The following is a 19391-nucleotide window of genomic DNA, read 5'->3' as shown; positions in this document are numbered from 1 at the left end:
GTCCCTTTAAAATAGAGGATCTTTTGTCACGAAGACCCATCTCTTCAGTCAAAAATTATCTAGAAAAGCTAAAAAACAGTTTTTATCCATAAAACATGTATTTACAACTATGTGGTTCTGTTTTGAAATCCACTTTCTGGCCATATTAATGCGCAGCAGACCCTCTATGTACAGTAGATCCAACTCGTTATTAGCTGGTGACATTTGACTTTTTGTTCCTGAGAAGTTGAAACCGATCCAGTGTCATAACACCATGCCCGCTCAAGCGTCACTAACATGTCAGTCGACACAGCTGGCAGAGCAGATAATGAGACATTGGCTGCTGCTATTTTGATGCACTTTGTTTCTGGGCAACAGGGCCTCTTCCTCCTCTGGCTCTGTTTCATACTGTACCCTCTGTTTCCAGCAAACTTTTTATTTATTTTGTCTCTGTTTCTTTGTGGTTTCTTCAGACTCGAGCCCTCCGCCGTTAGCACCTTTCGACCACCGCATCGTGACTCCCAAACCCCATCAGATAGCCAACTATTACACCATCAACAGAGACGAGGTCCTGGGAGGGTGAGTGAAAACCTGAACCTGAATATCAAAGAGTTTATTTTTATTTCACTCAGTTATAACAACTGACACTTTAACGCATCGGCCCTCCCTGATGGACAGAGGATCTCACACCCTGTGAGGGGGACGCTTAATAGTTTTTTCCGAGACCTTTTTATTGCCACCTATAGGGCAGATGATTGAGAGCCTCGAGGGGGGGCACTTGTGAAATAGCGGGCCTCTCTGATGTAATAGACGGGTGCTAAATCCTCCCTCTCCAACTGGAGATTACCCCTCGACACGCAAGCACATTTCTCAAATCTCTGACATGATTGCGCGCTATAGAGCCGTAATTACTGTGTGACTGAAGGAGCTTTTTATGATGTGTGTAAATGAGTAAGAGCTGCAATTAATTATTATTTTCATTATCAATTAATCTGAGTTATTCTGTTGATTATTGTTTCTCTATAAAAGTCTGAAAATAATTTAATTATTTTAAAATTATATCTATATATGTATGAATGTTCTTTTTTTTGTCAACATTAAAGCTACAACAAGGAGTTAACAGTTTTCAATTTAATATGGATGCCTCCATATGACCTATGTGATGAGACAATCACACAGAAGTTTGGCTATTTCTATTATGGAGTTCTCCATAAAATCAGATTAAATGAGTCTGTCTTTACATTTTCCTAGTGAGTAGCACATTAGTAGTTAAAAAGAGGAAGGGAGATATTTTTATTTAGATCATTTTAGCTTTAACTAATAGAACGTTGCACACAAATATACTAAAACAAAAATAATTTTAAAAAACCTGTACAGCACCAACGTCTCAAACCAAACCAACTGCACATGTTGTTTTCTCAGTCTTGTCTGAATTCACACTGCTCACAAAACTCTGATCAAACTGTCAAACCAGGAAGTGCTGGTCAAATGTGGACCAGTATTATGTTAATACGTTGCCTATTTTTTGCTTAAAATGTTTTCAGAAACATATTTTAGTGAACATTTTGTTGTAAATCGAGAAAGATTGATTTCTGCTCCTAAAAACTACCCAGATCTTAAACAAAATGTTGTCACATTGGAAAACAGATTTACTGACTAACCACAGATTTACAACGTTTAGGGTTGGTTCCCCCATGTCTAGGGTTCCCTTCTTGACACAACTGTTAACAACAGAGACCCTTGAAACTCAGATCAAACTGTTAAACTGGTGTTGATCAGATACAGATCAATATTCTGTAACTGCACCTCCTATTTCTTGCATAAAAAGTTTTCAGAAATATATTTTAGTGACTAATATGATAAAGTTGAGGGAGGGTCATTCTCTGCTCAGGAAAGCATTACTCCACTATATCATTACATTGCAGATAGTTGTTTGCTTCTATCTAATGAGACTGAATGTTGTATTTAACATCTTTAAAGCTGTGGTAGGAAGTTTATTTTTGGCAGCCTTGAGGAAGAAAAATCATTATAACCATTCAGCGTAATGTATTTCAAGTAGTCTGAGAGAAAACTAGAATTCTGCTCCTCTTGGCTCTGTTTTTAGGTTTTAGGAAAACTAACCCAAGACAGGAGACTTTGGCCAATTATAGCAATCAAATAATAACACTTTTGTTATGAGCCACAAACTGAGAGTGCTATTATTTGACTACCAGTGGATGAGACTCAACTATCAACTTTGTTTCCCACAAAATTGTTTACCGTGTCTTTAAATATTACTCAAAAAATCAAAATTCTTTTTGATAATTTTCTGTTGGTCATGTCATCTTTCCAGCACTAGAATTAGAAGTGCTTTTTAAATCCAAAATCTAATTTCTAGGAAGGTATTTCTGCTCCTCTGCATTTGAGTCATCCGTGTGTTTGCTTTTCTTTCATTAGGGGACGTTTTGGACAAGTCCACAAGTGCATGGAGAACTCGTCTGGCCTGACTCTGGCTGCCAAGATCATCAAAGCCAGGAGCCAGAAAGAGAAGGTGCAGTAACGACCGGCCGATGAATGCTGAATACGAAAGAGAATACACGTCCAGCAATGGCATTGTGATGCCTGTTATCCCAGACAGTCTAATGGATGGTTACTTTTATCATTGCTATGCACCATAAAGGATTATATTTTAAAAATAGACTCAGCTCAACAGTCTGGGCTTGTGGCAGTTTGATGGCCTCATTGTGTCTTTCTTTCCTGCTCTGGGTCATCCGAAAGTGATGTGAGACAGGTCCGATGTCCAAGCATAGCTCTGTGGTTACAGTGTCATCTGAGACATTCAAAAAGCTCAGAGTGGCCAGAAGCCCACCAAACACACGGCCAAATCCTTGACCGGCTCATGTGGTTGTCTGTGATGATCGTCCGTAACAAAAACTGACTGTGTTGGCAAATCCTGTCTGGTTTTTGTCATATTTGCATTTATTTAACAGTGCTGCCTATCTATCTATCTATCTGTATCTATTTAGGAACTTTTTCACTATTCTTATGTCAGTAACATAGGAGAGATAATACAATTGATTCCTACAGAAGCAGAAGTTCTTATTCATTCCTGTTTTTTCTCCAAATTTCTTACATGGTCTCTTACTCGATTTCTCAGGAGGTGGTGAGGAATGAGATCCAGGTGATGAACCAGCTGAACCACGCCAACCTCATCCAGCTGTACGCCGCCTTTGAGTCGCGCCACGACATCATCCTGGTCATGGAATAGTAAGTCAGCTCACCTGCATGCGTGTGGGTGAACAGTTTGTCAATGCATCAAAGTTAAACGCTCTCTCTTGCCGTAATTGTGTGCGTGCTTCCCTTTGTGCCATAGCGTGGAGGGAGGGGAGCTGTTTGACCGCATCATTGATGAGAACTACAACCTGACAGAGCTGGACACGGTGCTGTTTATACGCCAGATCTGTGAAGGGCTGCAGTACATGCATAAGATGTACATCCTACATCTTGACCTCAAGGTAAACCTGCTTCAACTTTGGATCTCACATCCTCACAGTCACTGATATTTGATATTATATCTACAGTATATATAATATTCAGAATCGATCTGTATGGTAAATCACTGTGGTGCCCCTCAGTCCATCGACACCAAGGTTTTTTTTCATGCTGTGTTCACCTCCTGGCACCCAGGGGCCGACCCCACTGTAACCCCCGCTCAGTTCTCTTGACTGATCCCTCTCACTCCTCTCCTGTTTCACGCCAGAGTTCTGGTCTGAGCTGCATCTCTCACCACTCTACTGTATTTCCTGTCATTAAACTGGCCTTGATCAGCCTCTGAGGATGTGTTTGTCCCTGGTCCAGCAGTGTTTTCTAGAGGCTAACACTTCCCTGTGCTTTGAGCTCCCAGTCCAGGCAGAGTCAGCTAATAAACTGCTAGCTGCACAGATAATTGGGATAAGCAGGTGACAGCAGCTACAGTTAGCAGTGGTTTAGCAGTTTCTTCATCTCAAAGCTACAATATGTAACATTTTAGCATTAAAATATCTAAAAACACTTGACATATGTTATACTTTTGTTGAGTTGTGTACCAGAGGTTTCCAATAATCTCCAAATGCAGAGAAATCTGTAATTTATTCTCGGTAACAGCCCATTTCTTGATGTAGTTTGTTGCTAGTTGCTACAACTTCCTGGAAAACATAGAATACGTCAAATACGTCAGAGTGAGGGAGGAAGTCGGCAAATGTGACTAAGCCAAATGTGAATAAAACTTTAATATTACATCAAGCTTCTATTGTTATTGTTTTAATGTGAGCGATCTCCTTGCGGCAGAATTTACATATTGTGCATTTAGCTTTCTGAACTAAACTAAAACTAAATACTCAATTAAACTGAATTGTACTGATTTTTTACATCTGTAATGTTTCTCTTTTGTTCTTTTTCAGCCAGAGAATATTCTTTGTGTCAGCAGAGCTACTAACAAGATTAAAATTATTGACTTTGGCCTGGCAAGGAGGTAAAATCTGTGTACAGTTAAATCTTTTATTAGAGGACTTTCTCAGCCTGAGGTACAGTACATCTCTTATGTTTCTGCTCTAATGTCTCTGACAGGTATAAACCCAGGGAGAAGCTGAGGGTCAACTTTGGAACGCCTGAATTTTTAGCCCCTGAAGTCATCAACTATGAGTTTGTTTCATTCCCCACAGACATGTGGAGCCTCGGCGTCATCACTTACATGCTGTGAGTTGTAAATGCACATTCACACATAGTGTGTATACATAAAAAGAAACACGGTACAGAAGGATCTCTGAACTGTGTGTCTCCTCCTGGTCCAGGCTCAGCGGCTTGTCTCCGTTTCTGGGGGATGACGACAACGAGACCCTGAACAACATCCTGGCCTGTCAGTGGAACTTCGAGGAGGAGGAGTTTACGGACATCTCCGACGAGGCCAAAGACTTCATCACCCGTCTGCTGGTGAAGAGCAAAAGCTGGAGGATGAGCGCAGCAGAGTCCCTCAAACACCCCTGGCTCTCAGACCGGAGTCTGCACTATCGACTAAACCAGAAGGTAATGTGATTTAGCTGATCAAAAAATATTTCCTCTGAAGAGTTTCATCTGTCCTGTCTGTTTATGAAAACAGGTTTCAGTTTTCATACATGTGTTTGCTCCAGTGCACTAATTCTGTGCATCTTCTCTCACTGCAGAAAAACAAGTGCCACTCCACACATGCTCCGTCTCCAGAGAGCTAGACAGGTGAGTCTTATTTAAATGTTAGCCAACATAACTCATTTTTGAAGAGACATAAGAGGAAAAAGAAAGGTGAAGGGAGGAAGTTTTTTTTTATTTTACTTTAGTCAAGATTTCAAGTTGAAGTTTAAGTTTCGGTATTGGTGCTGAGCATTTGACCATATTCTCAACACTTTGACTTTATTCTCAAGATTATGAATTTATTTTTGACTTTTAAATGTTATTCTCAACGTTTCATTTTATTCTTGACTCTGTGGCTCAACTTTATTAGCAACATTTTGACTTCATTCTTGACTTTCCAAAATTACTAAAACTTTATTCTTGAAATTTTGACTTGAAATGTAAAATTTGACTTCCTTGTCTTTTAGAAATTATTGTTGACTCTTTAGCTTTCTTCTCGACATTTTGATTTTATTCTTGACATTTTGACTTTATTCTCTACTTTTCAAAATTGTTGTTGACCTTTCAGCTTCATTCTCGTCATTTTGACTTTATTCTTGACATTTCAAATTTATTCTTGACATTTCAATACGAAAGTCAAAATTTAAAAACTTCCTTCTCTCATTGTTTTCCTTTATGCCTGGCCCTAATACTCTTAAGTGAACAAATGATTCATTCTCAATGTAAAGCACCGCTACATACAAACTTAAAACCTGAAACCTGTTTTTCTGTTTCCCTCCTAGAAACACTGTGAGGCCCTCAGCATGCCTTTTGACAATGTAGGGCCCCGGAGCCCAACACTGGACCAATGCTGCTGTACCTGTATGGCTACTGGATAACTACTCTCTGCTTCGCATCCTCATGTTAGCTTAGCTCCACAGCTTGTAGTTTGGATCTGAACAGTGATACAGAGGCCCACAGGAAACACACAGACTTTGTTAACGCTGCCTTCGAGGCACAAACCATCTGCGTTCTGTCCTGTGGAGCACAAAACTAATGAACCAGTGAGGACTGTCTTCCTCTACGTTGAGTTACTGTAGCTGCCAAGGTAAAGGAACCACCTGTATAACAACGGGGAATCCAAAATATTAGAGACTAAAAGCCTGAATTACTTGTCACTTCTACTACTTCCACGTGTATCACTGAAAAGGTCAAGAAAAGATGAAAATCTGCAGTTTAGCATCAAAGAGACACTGTTATTTTCTCTCTGCCAGTGATCATTTTGTCATGTTGTCCTGGTTTGTTGCATGCTTTGCACTTTTTGGCCTATTTCTTCAAGATTTAGCAAACGACTTTGAACAAACTATAGACTGAATGCTATTATTTAAATAATATATTTTTGTGAATACAGATTTCTTTCTTTCTTTTAATTTACAAGTCTTATAAAATGGTATTCTTTCTCGAAACATAAGGTAAAAGTACATGTAGAACTTGGTTGAAGTTGATTTCACACCACGTTAATTTATTTTGTATATAACACAACACCGCGTACTCTCATTCCCCTGAAAAGTTAGACTATCTCAGTGACTGACTGCTTCCCCGTTCGTGTCATATTCAGCTCACATTTTCACTGTAGACCGGATCTGTTTCTGTATGCGTTCGTGCTACTAGCTCGCCTTTGCTTCGGCAGTTTGGAGTAGCCCTCTCACCTTCCATGAAGGCATAACGAACAACAGAATACTACCTATGAATGATTCATGTTTATGACTGAAGTGGATTCTTATGTTCATTTATTTACTGGTTCAACACCAGATTGTACTTGAAGTGCAAAGCTTTTATTAAGGACGGGGTTATTTTCAGGGGAGACGTCACTTAGTTCTGCACATACTGTGCACAGTTCAGCTTGATGGAGAACCAACAGCAGAGCAGAAAACACACCAGTCAGTTCTTTATTGTCCCCGCTGTGTCTGATAGAAAGGGAGTTGGATGAATGTTTGTCACTCAGTTGTTGGTTGTGTCATTTGGAGATGAAAAAGCTTTGTGATTTTGAATATTTGTTTATTTGAATTTATGATACTTTTTTCAAGTTTTCTTGTGTAATGATGAGACATAAATGTAGAATATAAATAAGCTAATTAATAAAGCACACCAGAAAACATCTGTCGTGTCTTTTACATTGTATTTCTTTGTGGACTATGTGTGACTTTTAAGTCTGTACTGTACATGTACTTAAGTATTCATCACAAGGTGTAATCTACTTAGTTACTTTTACAATCATAGTTGAGTACTGAGTACAATTTGAATTAATATCCAAACCTTTCGTCTGCATTTTAGTGGCCGATAATATGATCTGATCACAAACGGAACAGCGGAAAACCAGGACATACAAATGAAAACCAAATCAAAATACTGTGGCAGCACACATTTGGAGTAACAAATCAATCATTAATCAGCAATGAATTAATTGCAGTTAAGAATTTAACTGATTAAAAATGTATTGATGGATATTTAATCAATAGTCATGGCAGTAATTGCACCTCATTTGACACCGTTTTGTCTGGTGGAGCCATTTGTTGAATAAGGAAAATTTAACTTGGACTTAAAATGAGAAAAAAAAATTACCAAAAAAAAGGAAATGTGTTTTAAGACATATAAATTATTAATGATTAATCACTTGTAGGATGACACACAAAATTTGCAACCTTAGTCTGGAGAGGTGACATGAGATCAACAGTTAAACGTAACTAATACTCTGAGTAGTTTTTGCAACAAATACTTTGTACTTTTACTTCAGTATTTTTCTAACACCAGTACTTCTTCTTGTAATTGAGTAATATTTTAGCAATGTAACAGTACTTCTACTTGAGTAAAGATTTTCAGTACTCTTTCCACCACTGGTGGTAACAGAAAATCAAAGACAAAAAATTCAACAAGAGGTACGAGAGGCAAGGCAGATTTATTTACAAATATACAATGCATGTTTGGATTTTGCATGGCAGAGAGCTGAGGATGACTGAGGCAGTCTGTCAGCCTGAGGGAAGACGCTGCTCCTTAGTCCGGGAGTACAGGAGCAAATACTTCTGCACCTCTGAACAGGCTGTGCATTGTTCCTGTAGAATGACACACATCGTTTCAGTGGCGGTGGCACAATATGAATTAATTTATATATCAGACACATATCTACTAAAACAAAGACAACTTTCAGAGGTAAAAGGTCCACATTAAACTTACATTGGTTCTCTCCGTGTTCTGCTTGGAGAGAAGAGGCAGATCTCAGAGAGTTGAGCAGTGGCACCTTAATAAAAAGACAGTGGACAAAAGAGAAAGTGAGACATACAGGCTACTTCTCAAACCAAAACCATAATTTTTCAAAATGATACAGAAAATCTTAACATTTGGTGAGGCTTTGGCAAACTTACGAGAAGAATAGTGGAGTGGAGCACAAAGATGGTGATTACAATGATGATGATGATTGGTGCCTGTTGCGGCATCAACTGTGGAGACATACAGCACAATCCTTATAGTTTTTCTTGAAGCAAAAACATTATTTCTCAAAACGATGCAGAAAATTTTAACATTTCACAGGAGAGGTGTTTAATACTTACAGGAAGAGGAGGAGGGCAGAAGCTCATAGCTGCCAGTTGTGGCAACGAGCTGCTGTGTTTGCAGCAGTGAGTACAGTGAGAGAGGAATGTGCTGGTACCTTAAAAAATGGTAGAATACAAAGAAGAAAAATGAAGTGAGAGATACAGTCCAGTCCTTAAGGTTTCTCTTAAACCAGAATGCAGAAAATCTTAACATTTCACAGGAGAGGTGTTTAAATACTTACAGGAGGAGGAGGCTGAAGGCTCACTGGACACCAGTGTCAGATGATGAGGAGCTGTAGCTGCTGTCTTTGCTGAGGCAGCGGGTTTGGTGAGGGAGGTGCCTTAAAAATTAGAGTGGACAAAAGATAAAGTGAGACATACAGAAAATCTTAATTTATCAAAATGATGGAGAAAATTTTAACATTTATCATGAGAGACTTTGAGATACTTACAGCGGGAGGAGGAGTCCAGAGGCTCACAGGAGCTTGTTGATGGATACCAGTGTGAGAGAAGGTCAGCTGAGGTGTTTGTGGAGGAGCTGTAGCTTGTGTCTGTGCAGAGAAAGTGAGTATGATGAGGAAAGCCAACCAAATCCTTAATATGTTTCTCAAACCAAAATCAGAATTTCTCAAAATGATGCAAAAATTGTTAACATTTCATAAGAGAGGCATTAAGATACTTACAGGAGGAGGAGGAAGCCAGAAGCTCAATGGTGCCTGTAGCTGGACACCAGTATCAGAGGAGGCCTTGATGTATTTTTCATGGTCAGAGGACGGCATTCAATGAGGTACCTTAAGAATTAGAGTGGACAAAAGATAAAGTGAAACATACAGTCCAATCCTTATTTTTTCTCAAACCAAAACAATGCAGAAAATCTTTTCATTTCATCAGAGAGTTTTTAAAATGCTTACAAGAGGAGGAGGAAGCCAGAGGCTCAGTGGTGCCTGTTGCTGGACACCAGTACCAGAGGAGGCCTTGATCTATATTTTTCATGGTCAGAGGAGACATTTACAGAGGAGCTTGTGTCTTTGTAGAGGCAATCGATATGGTGAGGGAGGAATTCAAGGAGGTCCCTTTAAAATTGAAATAGACAAAGAAGAAAGATAAAGTGAAACATACAGTATTATCCTTCTTCAAACCAAAAAGATTATTCCTCAAAATTAGGCAGACAACAGAACATTTTGGTTCTGACATACTTACAGGAAGAAGGGATAGTGGAGTGGAGCACAGTGGAGACACCCAAGTTGTTTTTTAGCCACAGGCCAAACTGCTGTTGGTCTCCATGAGCTGCAGCAGTACGATCGCAGCTGTGCAGAGGCAATGAGGAAGGAGAGGCAGGGCTTCGTCTTGACTTGACTTTTAACTGTAGGAGAGCATGTAGTAGGAAACTGGACGGATTGCAGTTTCTGTGGTTGATGAGGTGACAGCTGCTTTGTTCTTTGTTCTTTGTTCTTTGTTCTTTGTTCTTTGTTCTGGCACAGAGGTAGGCCTTTGCTCATAGTTGGTCGGTGGTAGGAGGATTTGTCCGACCAAAACGCCCTCTAGGGCCTTTGTAGAGCAGGTAGGGATCTTGGAATTCTTTGAGGTAGAAGGCCTTCATATTGTCAAGGCGTCTCTAGTGCCTTGCAACCACTCCCAAGCCCGGGCATTTTTTTTTTTTTTTTTTTTTTTTGTAGTCTATGCCTTACCAGACTACACTTTGTGAGTGAGAGCACAAGGTAACTGAGGAGTTGGTACAGGATATATCTTTGCCGAAGCCAGCGACTGACCTGGTGCTGGAGAGACTGGCGGTGGGAAATTAGAAGCCAGCTATTCATTAGACAAAATGCATTAAACCTAGCAACCCACTGGATCAGCTACTGGCTTGACTGATCACGAGCTTCCCAGGATGGTAACTGGCACACTGGGGCTGACGACCCGCAGACCAGCGACTGGCTCGGCTGGTCACTGTCTTCTGAGGATGGTCACAAACAAGCCAGGAGTAGGCACCTGTTGAAACAGCTACTGGCTTGGCTGGTCCTTAGCTTCTGAGGCTAGTTACTGACATGCTGAGGCTAACCAGATTAGGTACTAATGGTTGCCTTCTTCTCTTGTATTCATGAGAGCAGGCATCGCTTCCCTGCTCTCATGTCTGTGAAGATTCGCAGTCACCCAGGTCATGGCATTCGTAGAAAAAGTAATCTTAGGAAACTGGACTTGGTTGGGTTTTTGTAGACGTTTTGCTGACTAGTTGGTTTAACTTCTGAGGGGTTTTAACACCTGAAGGCAAAACGAAGGCATGGCCTGGCGCGTTTGCTGTTTTGTGCTCGGCGTACTGGAGTAACAGTCACAATCACAAAACAACTTCATTCATGGTCATTCGCTTTCTCACGCAGGAATGTCGATTAGTTAAGTGTTATTTGAACATATTTTCTATCAGCAATAAAGTGTAGATATTGAAGCTAAAAGCGTTCGCATGTGTCTCGCGCACACGTCACTACAATCACTTTTCATTAATGTTAAACAGCTGTACGTGCATGTGTCTTTAAAGATAAACTCACAAATAAGGAATATATATAGACATAAAGCCTAATAAATCTAAACTGACCGGCAAAGTGAGCACGGGCGGGATCACAGCTGTCAGTTGACAGCGTGATCACAGCTGTCAGTTGACAGCTGGAGCAGCTGCAGTGTTTGTGTCTGCGTGTTTGTTTTGATCCAGAAAAACAATGACTAAACTAAATTATGATCTATAACATACAAAACATGACTATATCACACTATATCTGACCACCGCATGGGCAATGAGATACCGGCAAAGTGAGCGCGGGCAGGATCACAGCTGTCAGTTGACAGCGTGATCACAGCTGTCAGTTGACAGCTCGAGCAGCTACAGTGTTTGTGTCTGTGTGTTTGTTATAATCCAGAAAAACAACAACTAAACTAAATTATGATCTATAACATACAAAACATACAAGACACTCTATCTGACCACATGATTCCGGCCCAACCCACAGAGAAAACGGTTATGTGTGTGCACTTCCCACTTGCGCTTTAGATCAACGTAAGATAGGGCTCTAAGACTTCACAGACATGAGAGCAAACAAGTGATGCCTGCTCTCATGAATACAACAGAAGAAAGTGACCATTAGTGCCTAATCTGGCTAGCCTCGCCATGCCAGTAACTAGCCTCGGAAGCTAAGGACCAGCTGAGCCGTTAGCTGCTTCAGCGGGTGTCTAGTCCTGACGTGCAAGAGACCATCCTCAGAAGATAATGACCAGCTGAGCCATTCACTGATCCAACGGGTTGCAAGCCTCAGTGTACTAGTTGCCATCCTGGGAAGCTAGAGACCAGTCAAGTCAGCAGCTGATCCAGTGGTTGCTAGGTTTAATGCATTAGTCGAATCATTGGCCAGATCAGTAGCTGGCTTTAGCCTTAATTATTTTTCCTGTACCTTGTACTTCCTCAGTTAGGATTTAATCTATTTCTACTGGGTGCTCTCCTTTCTTTTTTTTTTTCTTTTTTTTTAAAAGAAAGTCTACCGGGCGTGTAAATAGTTAGTGGGAGTGGTAAAATTTAGGCCTACCTCTGTGCCAGATCCCTGCTCTCCTCCTGACTGTGTTTACGGTCTCCTCACAACCGTCCAGCTCCATTGCTCAATGTCCTGCTCTTGGTTAGTTGTGTCAGCTGAAATTAAAAATGTATGAAATGTTAAGTCTGATGTTCAGTTGTGGGCCAGAGATATTAAGATATTCACAGTTCATACAAGCCTTGTAACTAACGTAAATGAATTAGATAATTTAAAACACATGCCAAATATTCAAGCCTACTCCACATTAAAAAGACAATGCAGACTTCTATGAAGCTTTAACTGGAAGTATAAAAATTGACTTTCTTACCAGGTGTGCAGGAGGCCTCAGTCTCAACAGTGCTGGGTTCGAAAGAAACTCTGTTGGTCAGCACGACATGGTAGCAGGAGTAGCAAGCACGTCCAATCAGCAGGCCGATCTTTGAAGCCTTGGACCTCTGCTGCTTTTTTGCCTCTTTTGCCTGCTTTTCTCTGTCCTCCTTCTCTTTTTTGAGTGCCATTTTCTCTTCTTTTTCTTGTGTTTTTCTCTCCTCCTTCACCCTCTTGTATGCCTCCTTTGCTTCTTTCTCTTGTCTTTTTAGCTCCTCCTTCCTCCTCTTGTATGCCTCTTTTTCTTGTCGTTCTCTCTCCTTCTTCTCCCTCTTGTACGCCTCTTTTGCTTCTTTCTCTTGTTTTTTTATCTCCTTCATTCTCCTCTTGTGTGCCTCTTTCTCTTGTTGTTCTCTCTCTTTCTTCTCCCTCTTTTGTGCCTCTTTCTGCTCCTTCTCTTGTCTTTTTTTCTCCTTCACCTCCTGCTTGAACGCCTCTTTCTCGTCTCTCATTTGTTTTTTCTTTCGGGCCATCCAGTCTTTCAGGGTTTCCTCTTTTTCACCCTCGTCCCTCTGCTGGCTGTCTGATGACAGTGTCTTTGGCCTCCTCCTGGCCCAGTCCAGGACAAAGGACCGGGCCAGCCTTGTTCTTGCATCCTGTTCCCGTCGGCGTCTCTCCTCATCCTCCTGCCTTCTCTGTATCAGCTCCTCCCTTATCTTTGACCACTCCTCCTCAAAGGAAAGAAGGAGCTCGACCAGCTCTTCCTGCTCCTCTGTGATGCAAGACGCACTGATGGTAGACTTGCTGGTGTCCTCGGGAGGCAAAGGGCTCTCACCCCTTTGCCTCGGTGCCCGTGTGGTGGTGGACGGGCTGGTGTCCTCCGGAGGCAAAGGGCTCTCACCCCTTTGCCTCGGTGCCCGTGCGGAGGTGGACGGGCTGGTGTCCTCCGGAGGCAAAGGGCTCTCACCCCTTTGCCCCGGTGCCCGTGCGGTGGTGGACGGGCTGGTGTCCTCCGGAGGCAAAGGGCTCTCACCCCTTTGCCCCGGTGCCCGTGCGGTGGTGGACGGGCTGGTGTCCTCCGGAGGCAAAGGGCTCTCACCCCTTTGCCCCGGTGCCCGTGCGGTGGTGGACGGGCTGGTGTCCTCCTGAGGCAAAGGGCTCTCACCCCTTTGCCTCGGTGCCCATGTGGTGGTAGATGGGCTGGTGTTGTCCCAGGACAAAGGGCTCTCACCCCTTTGCCCTGGTGCCCGTGCGGTGGTAGACGGGTTGCCATCCCATGGCAAAGGTCTGCCACCCCTTCGCCATGGTGCCCTCATGGTGGTAGATGGGCTGGTGTCATCGTCCCAAGGCAAAGGTCTGCCACCCCCTTGCCTTGGTGCCCTCACGGTGGTAGATGGGCTGATGACATCACACGGCAAAGGTCTGCCACCCCTTTGCCAGTGTGCCTTCACCGTGGGAGATGCGCAGATGTCATCCTCTGGCAAAGGTCTGCCACCCCTTTGCCAGTGCGCTCCCACGGTGGTATAACGGTTTGAGCCTCCACGAAACAAAGGTCTGCCACCCCTTTGTTCGTGCGCCTTGGTGGTAAGAAGGTCGAGGCCTCCAGGAGACGAAGGTCTGCCACCCCTTCCTCCAGGCTCCTCCATGATGTTAAGAGGGCCGGTGTCTCCTGGAGACCGAGGTCTCTCAATGGAATCGAATCCAGAACTCATGCTCTTAGTACTCTCGAACCGACTTTGAAGAACTGCAAACACAAACACACACACTGATTATTTCACTGATAAACAGTTTGCAAACATCCTGCTTCACTTTCCTCTCCCAACCTACAGTGACTGTGAAACAAGTAAAAAACGAGACAGGCAGTATCTGAGGCCAGTGTTTGTTTTGTCTGTTCTGGGCTACAGCAGAAACATGGCGGTACAACATGGCAGCCTCCATGGAAGAGAACCCACAAACTCTGTACATATTACAAATTATTCTTATGTTCAGGTTATAATAGACTAATGATAACATACTTTTAAAAAACATACTACAATTTTTTTCCAAGAAAGTTCACAATAGTACACTATTCAAATTCATTTAAATGCAAATCCTAATATGACACAGTCCCAAAGAATTAACAGCAAAGCCTTGAGGCAGCTCTGAAAGAGTTTTATTGAGGTGAATTAATCTATTTCAGAGACATGGTAGATGGTGGCTGTGGTCAAAGCAAATTTCTTCATTTATATTATTGAAAAGGAAATAACAAAACAAATTTATCAGTAGAAAAAAACAAAATCCGCCACCCTAGCTACCAAATTGAACACTTTTTAAAACTCTGTCCATGAGATAAGCCAGCTTTTTACTCCATTTGATTTGAAATGAATCTTACTCAAAATTAATCTTTAAAAGTCACATGAAAAGGAATAAAACACAGTAAAATTAAATTGACCACATTTTAAATTGTTTAAATAGTTTTTGCATGCAGTGATTTTGTCCCATGTCAAATATTGTTTTACTAACTAGTCAATCACAAATGTCACAACACTTAAACCAATAGAATCACTTTTCAAGAAAGACAAAAATCATCATTGCAAAATTCTGGAGAAACATAACTTGTTCAGCTTTGAGAATTTTAAATACTTTAAATATGCTTGTTTTATATGTTTTATATGTAAGGTTTTGCCTCCTTGTAAGATTTGCTGTAACATAAGATTCAGGTCCATAATTGTGCTTGATTTGAATATATATTCATAATTTTCATTTTAAGAAAATATAATTTAACCATTTTGACTCAAATCTAGCAAGTAACTTTCCTCTGATTACGTTTATGCTGCATGTTAAATTATTCCTATACATATATTGTAACTCAGCTTCCTCAAAGATATCTTTAATCTCTTTAACCCAAGGAGAGTTTTGCAATTTACTCCAGAGAAAAATCTTTTTATTGATCCTGTTTTCTGACATATTAAGCAAACGATTCTACAGTCAAATCATCTCACATTTCCTTATTGAACCAGGAATCCAACCCAAATCACCCTGAACAGCCAAAATAGCAGCAAACTTATGAACACCTAAAAAACAGCTCTGTTCTGTATGGAGTCTTCTACTTTACATCCTTTAAAGCCCCATATCTACACAATGATTTTAATGCTTTATAAAATCCACCGCTGCATTTAAAAGTTTTAATTTAAGTAAATCTCTCTGAACCCAGTCAAAAACCTTTTGAAAATCAACAAAACATACAAAAGTAGAGTTATTTTCAGCAAGCCTGATTTTGGAATGGGTTTAATGATGGATTTATACCAAAGAGAAGGAACAATACTGTGTTTAAAGCAAAATTTAAACAAACAAAAAGGCACATTTAGAAGTTTACAAATGTAACTGATATTAGTGAACATCTAAAATCATTCTGTTTATTAACATTTTTGCAACTGGTACCATTAATGCATCAAATGATGCTGATAATAATCTGGTAAATATCTAAATATATAAACAAAGAACATGACAAATTATTAATAGGTGCATTCTGAAAGATTATTGTCGATTGAAATAATAGAAATACAACTCCATTATATAAAACAGTCACAGCTAACTAAATTTTTAAATCGTTTTAATGATATTAGGCAGTATATGTGATAATATTAAAAAAACAAAACAAAACAAGCATTACAAAAATTGAAAAACTGTAAACAGGAATTTAAAACAAGTGTTTTGGAGTAATATTTATGAAAATACACATTAAACTAGCTTCAATTCTCATGGCATCTGTAAAAGTACCAGCAGAGGGACACGAGTGCAACGACTGCAAACATTTCACTCAACATGAAATTTCCTCTAGAATTATGAAGCCACTATAAATACAGTCTGTTTTGAACAAATGCATTTTAGACAACAAGTAAAACAAGTTTAGTTTTTTAAGTTGTGTTGTGTGAGACAAAAAGTGCAGTTGCATTTCTCTGATCACAGACAAAAGATGCACATTTTGCTGCAATGTTATTTGGAAAGTAACTCATAAAAATGTATTTACTTCACATAAAGATGCAAAGAAAATACATTTACTCCTTTCTGAGCAGAATACAGTTCAATAAAACCAAAACACACGAGCAAAGAAAATCATGTCTTACCTCGTCAAAGGTTGGTTTGGGAAGGAGGCCCAGAATTCTCGGAATTCTATTTGAAAAAGGTTCCGTCGTGATGTCACTGACCCTGACGTGATGTCACTGTCAGAGTGAACACAACAGTTCTAATTCCTTTTAAGGACCGGCAGCCATCTTGTCACAAATTCATATTAATACTATTTATTTCTTAATGACTTTTTAAAGTGTACTTGCTATATTAAATCAGTGTTTCCTGACCTTTTTCCCTTGATCTGTCTCTGACTAAACTGTCAGCCCCTGACTAAGTGACATATTTAAGCATGTCTCATATTATATTCAATGCATAACACTAAGCAGACATAACAACTGTTTAACTTTACAATTAACCAAAATAAAGAACACAGTCACTGCCGGAAGTTTAAAATGAGAGTTTTTAATGAATTTTGAGCATATATTTTCCAGTGAATATTGCATGAGAGATGTTTTTCCTGATATTTTAGGAACATTTTCTCCAATTCTATAATACAGATGCATTATGTTTTTGTTTTGTTTTTAGTTTTTGGGGTTTTTTTATTTCATTTTAATTATACATGCTTAATAGGCCTCTTTTTTTTTTTGACAAATTTAGTTTTTTTTTTTTCTTCTTCTTCTTCTTCTTCCTTTTCTACTGCTCTGATGCAGAATGAGGCTGTTTATCAGAGTGTGAGGGCTCTGTGAATATAGTTTATGTTCAGGTCTGCACCCTGTCTTTATCTTGTGAGATATTTTTTAAGTTTATATCTGTGTACTTCACATTTTAAAGATTGATTGATTGATTTGTCTTCACAAAAATGGGACATCCTCATGAAAAATGGCAAGTTTTCCCTTTAAAATCAAGAAGACCTCATGACCCTCTGTCAAACTTTGGCAGCCCATAGTGGATGTCAGGACCCACAGGTTGGGAACCAGTGTACTAAATCACCACTGTCACTGTCTGAATCAGTAGCTTTCCAAAGTGGAGTCAATAGAAGTTGTCTTTAAAGGGATAGTTCACCCAAAAATAAAAAAAATCAGTCGGTATCTACTCACCCTCATGCAGATTGAGGGTTAGGTTTATTTTGTTAGCCTGCAAAAAACAGCTGGATTTTCACAGGAAAACAGTGCTGCAGAATCTTCCAGACAGTATAAGTGAATGGTGACCAGTTCTCTAACGTAAAGAAACAAAAAAAACAAAAACAAAAAAAAAACACAACATAAAATGGCTCCATACTGCTTGTCTGACGTAATCCAAGACTCCCAATCTTATACAAACCTTCAAAACCTGGTTTCAATCTTGTAAAACTTTGTTTTAAAATTTAGATTTAAGGCTTTCAGTCTTTTAAAGCTTTTTTCTTGCAAATAATGACATAATATTCATTCCACAGAAGAATGGGAGAGGGGAAATGTGGGCCAATACTACTGCAGCATTCAAAGGAAAGCAGGAGAAACAAGAGAAATCAGTAGAAGTAGAAAGGAGGACATTATATCAGTGATGACATTTGGTCACACTGGTTTAAACAGTACATTAATGTATAAACCTGCTGCTGGTAAATGTGGACCACAGGAAATGGCAAAGCATGTGTTTTTTTATTGTCTGAGATAAACAAAAGAAATACAATTCAAATGAACCAAATGACACAAGACATTGGAAGAAAGACAAAGTCTGCTTTGTGCAGACTGGACAAAGGTCTTATGCACACATGGGTGCAGTCCAGAGCCCCACTGACATTTGGGACAGCTACAAATGTGGAAGGGATTAGCCCCCATTTATCACCTAACATTAACACTAATAAACATTTAATACAGTTGTAATGTGAGTGTTTGTGTGCTGATTGGAATACTGGGATGATAAGAATACCCTTACCGCACTCTTGTCGACTCCTGAGGCTGTTGCCGAGGTCGGGGGCCCCCTTGTAGGTTTTTTAATTTTTTTTTATCCAAAAGGTCAAATGTCAACTTCACTGTAACATAACTTTTATCTCTCTCAGTCCACTGTACTTCTTTGTAAAAAGTTATTAAAGGGTTTAGCGGCATGGCATCAAGTTTTGATGTCTCGCCATGAAATAAGACATTGAAATAACTTAAGTGAAAATGGTCCAATCTGCACCAGACTTCACATATTTTTATTAGAGTCCAGGCCTGAACACATTTATATATCAGTATTCCATTGGAGTCATTGCGCCACCCACTGGCAACAGGAAATGATACGTCTTAAACTTCGATGTGCCCCTTCTAGCAGGTTGGCCATATCCAAGTCAAATGTGGTCAGAAAAGCCTAAAGACAGTGATGATGCTGTATTGTAAAAACTGTAATCTTTTGTCAAATGGCATTGTCCTGGTGACTCGGCGAACTTTGATGTTTTGTCGTGACACAGAAAGTTGTTGTTGTTTTAGGCTTCATGGCGAAATCCGCCCCTGTCTTAACATGTTTGATAAGACACCCAGCCTAAACACATCTAATTGGTGTTTAATTGGTGTTAATTGGTGTTAATTGGTGTTGCAAAATGGCTCCACCTTCTCCCTGAATTGTTTCATTGCTCTCCACTGACTACAAGTGCCCGGCTGTCACCTGATCGATGGATTGCCTCTTAATTTGAAATACTAATTTTCTAACTAATTGTAATATTTAACACTAGATAGATCAGTCTTTTGTTGTGCAATGAAGTTTTAATCTGATAACAAGCATATATTTTGTAGGTGATAATAATAATAAAGATTATATATATATGACTTACAAAATGAATTGTTAC

General features: G+C 40.0%; 2 protein-coding genes and 2 long non-coding RNA genes across 6 annotated transcripts in view; 1 reads left to right on the top strand and 3 right to left on the bottom strand.

Moving 5' to 3' along the window:
• The window catches only part of mylk4b (myosin light chain kinase family, member 4b), a 46905-nt gene extending 39666 nt beyond the window's left edge, over nt 1-7239 (top strand). For all 3 annotated transcript variants that reach the window (XM_084723562.1, XM_084723564.1, XM_084723561.1), the window contains 9 exons: nt 453-558; nt 2416-2509; nt 3116-3225; nt 3332-3473; nt 4398-4468; nt 4564-4692; nt 4788-5019; nt 5157-5205; nt 5883-7239. In XM_084723562.1, the coding sequence (XP_084579688.1) occupies nt 453-558; nt 2416-2509; nt 3116-3225; nt 3332-3473; nt 4398-4468; nt 4564-4692; nt 4788-5019; nt 5157-5201 (929 nt within the window). In that variant the 3' untranslated portion in view covers nt 5202-5205; nt 5883-7239. The remainder of the gene's footprint in view (nt 1-452; nt 559-2415; nt 2510-3115; nt 3226-3331; nt 3474-4397; nt 4469-4563; nt 4693-4787; nt 5020-5156; nt 5206-5882) is intronic.
• Nucleotides 7240-8016: 777 nt separating this feature from the next.
• LOC146324261 (uncharacterized) lies at nt 8017-8374 on the bottom strand. The gene is made up of 2 exons (XR_014771198.1): nt 8311-8374; nt 8017-8189 (listed from the first exon to the last, which is right to left on the bottom strand). It is a non-coding gene; the product is annotated as an uncharacterized LOC146324261 (long non-coding RNA).
• A 531-nt stretch (nt 8375-8905) lies between these two features.
• LOC146324260 (uncharacterized) lies at nt 8906-9499 on the bottom strand. The gene is made up of 3 exons (XR_014771189.1): nt 9350-9499; nt 9119-9217; nt 8906-9007 (listed from the first exon to the last, which is right to left on the bottom strand). It is a non-coding gene; the product is annotated as an uncharacterized LOC146324260 (long non-coding RNA).
• A 2556-nt stretch (nt 9500-12055) lies between these two features.
• LOC146324259 (uncharacterized) lies at nt 12056-14256 on the bottom strand. Its single transcript, XM_084723496.1, has 2 exons — nt 12546-14256; nt 12056-12333 (listed from the first exon to the last, which is right to left on the bottom strand). The coding sequence occupies exons 1-2, from the start codon at nt 14254-14256 to the stop codon at nt 12269-12271; spliced, it is 1776 nt and encodes a 591-aa protein (XP_084579622.1). The 3' UTR covers nt 12056-12268.
• Between the last annotated feature and the right edge of the window lie 5135 nt (nt 14257-19391).

Source organism: Lutjanus erythropterus, chromosome 7 (genome assembly GCF_056507025.1).
Source record: "Lutjanus erythropterus isolate fLutEry1 chromosome 7, fLutEry1.hap2, whole genome shotgun sequence".
NCBI lineage: Eukaryota > Metazoa > Chordata > Actinopteri > Lutjaniformes > Lutjanidae > Lutjanus > Lutjanus erythropterus.
This window is presented reverse-complemented; position numbering and strand designations above follow the sequence as displayed.

Excerpts from the sequence above, each read along its gene's own strand:
- LOC146324259 (XM_084723496.1), bottom strand. The coding sequence starts at position 14,256 with ATGAGTTCTGGATTCGATTCCATTGAGAGACCTCGGTCTCCAGGAGAC. Across the intron at positions 12,334-12,545 it reads TGAGGCCTCCTGCACACCTG|CTGACACAACTAACCAAGAG; the intron begins GTAAGAAAGTCA and ends TTTTAATTTCAG.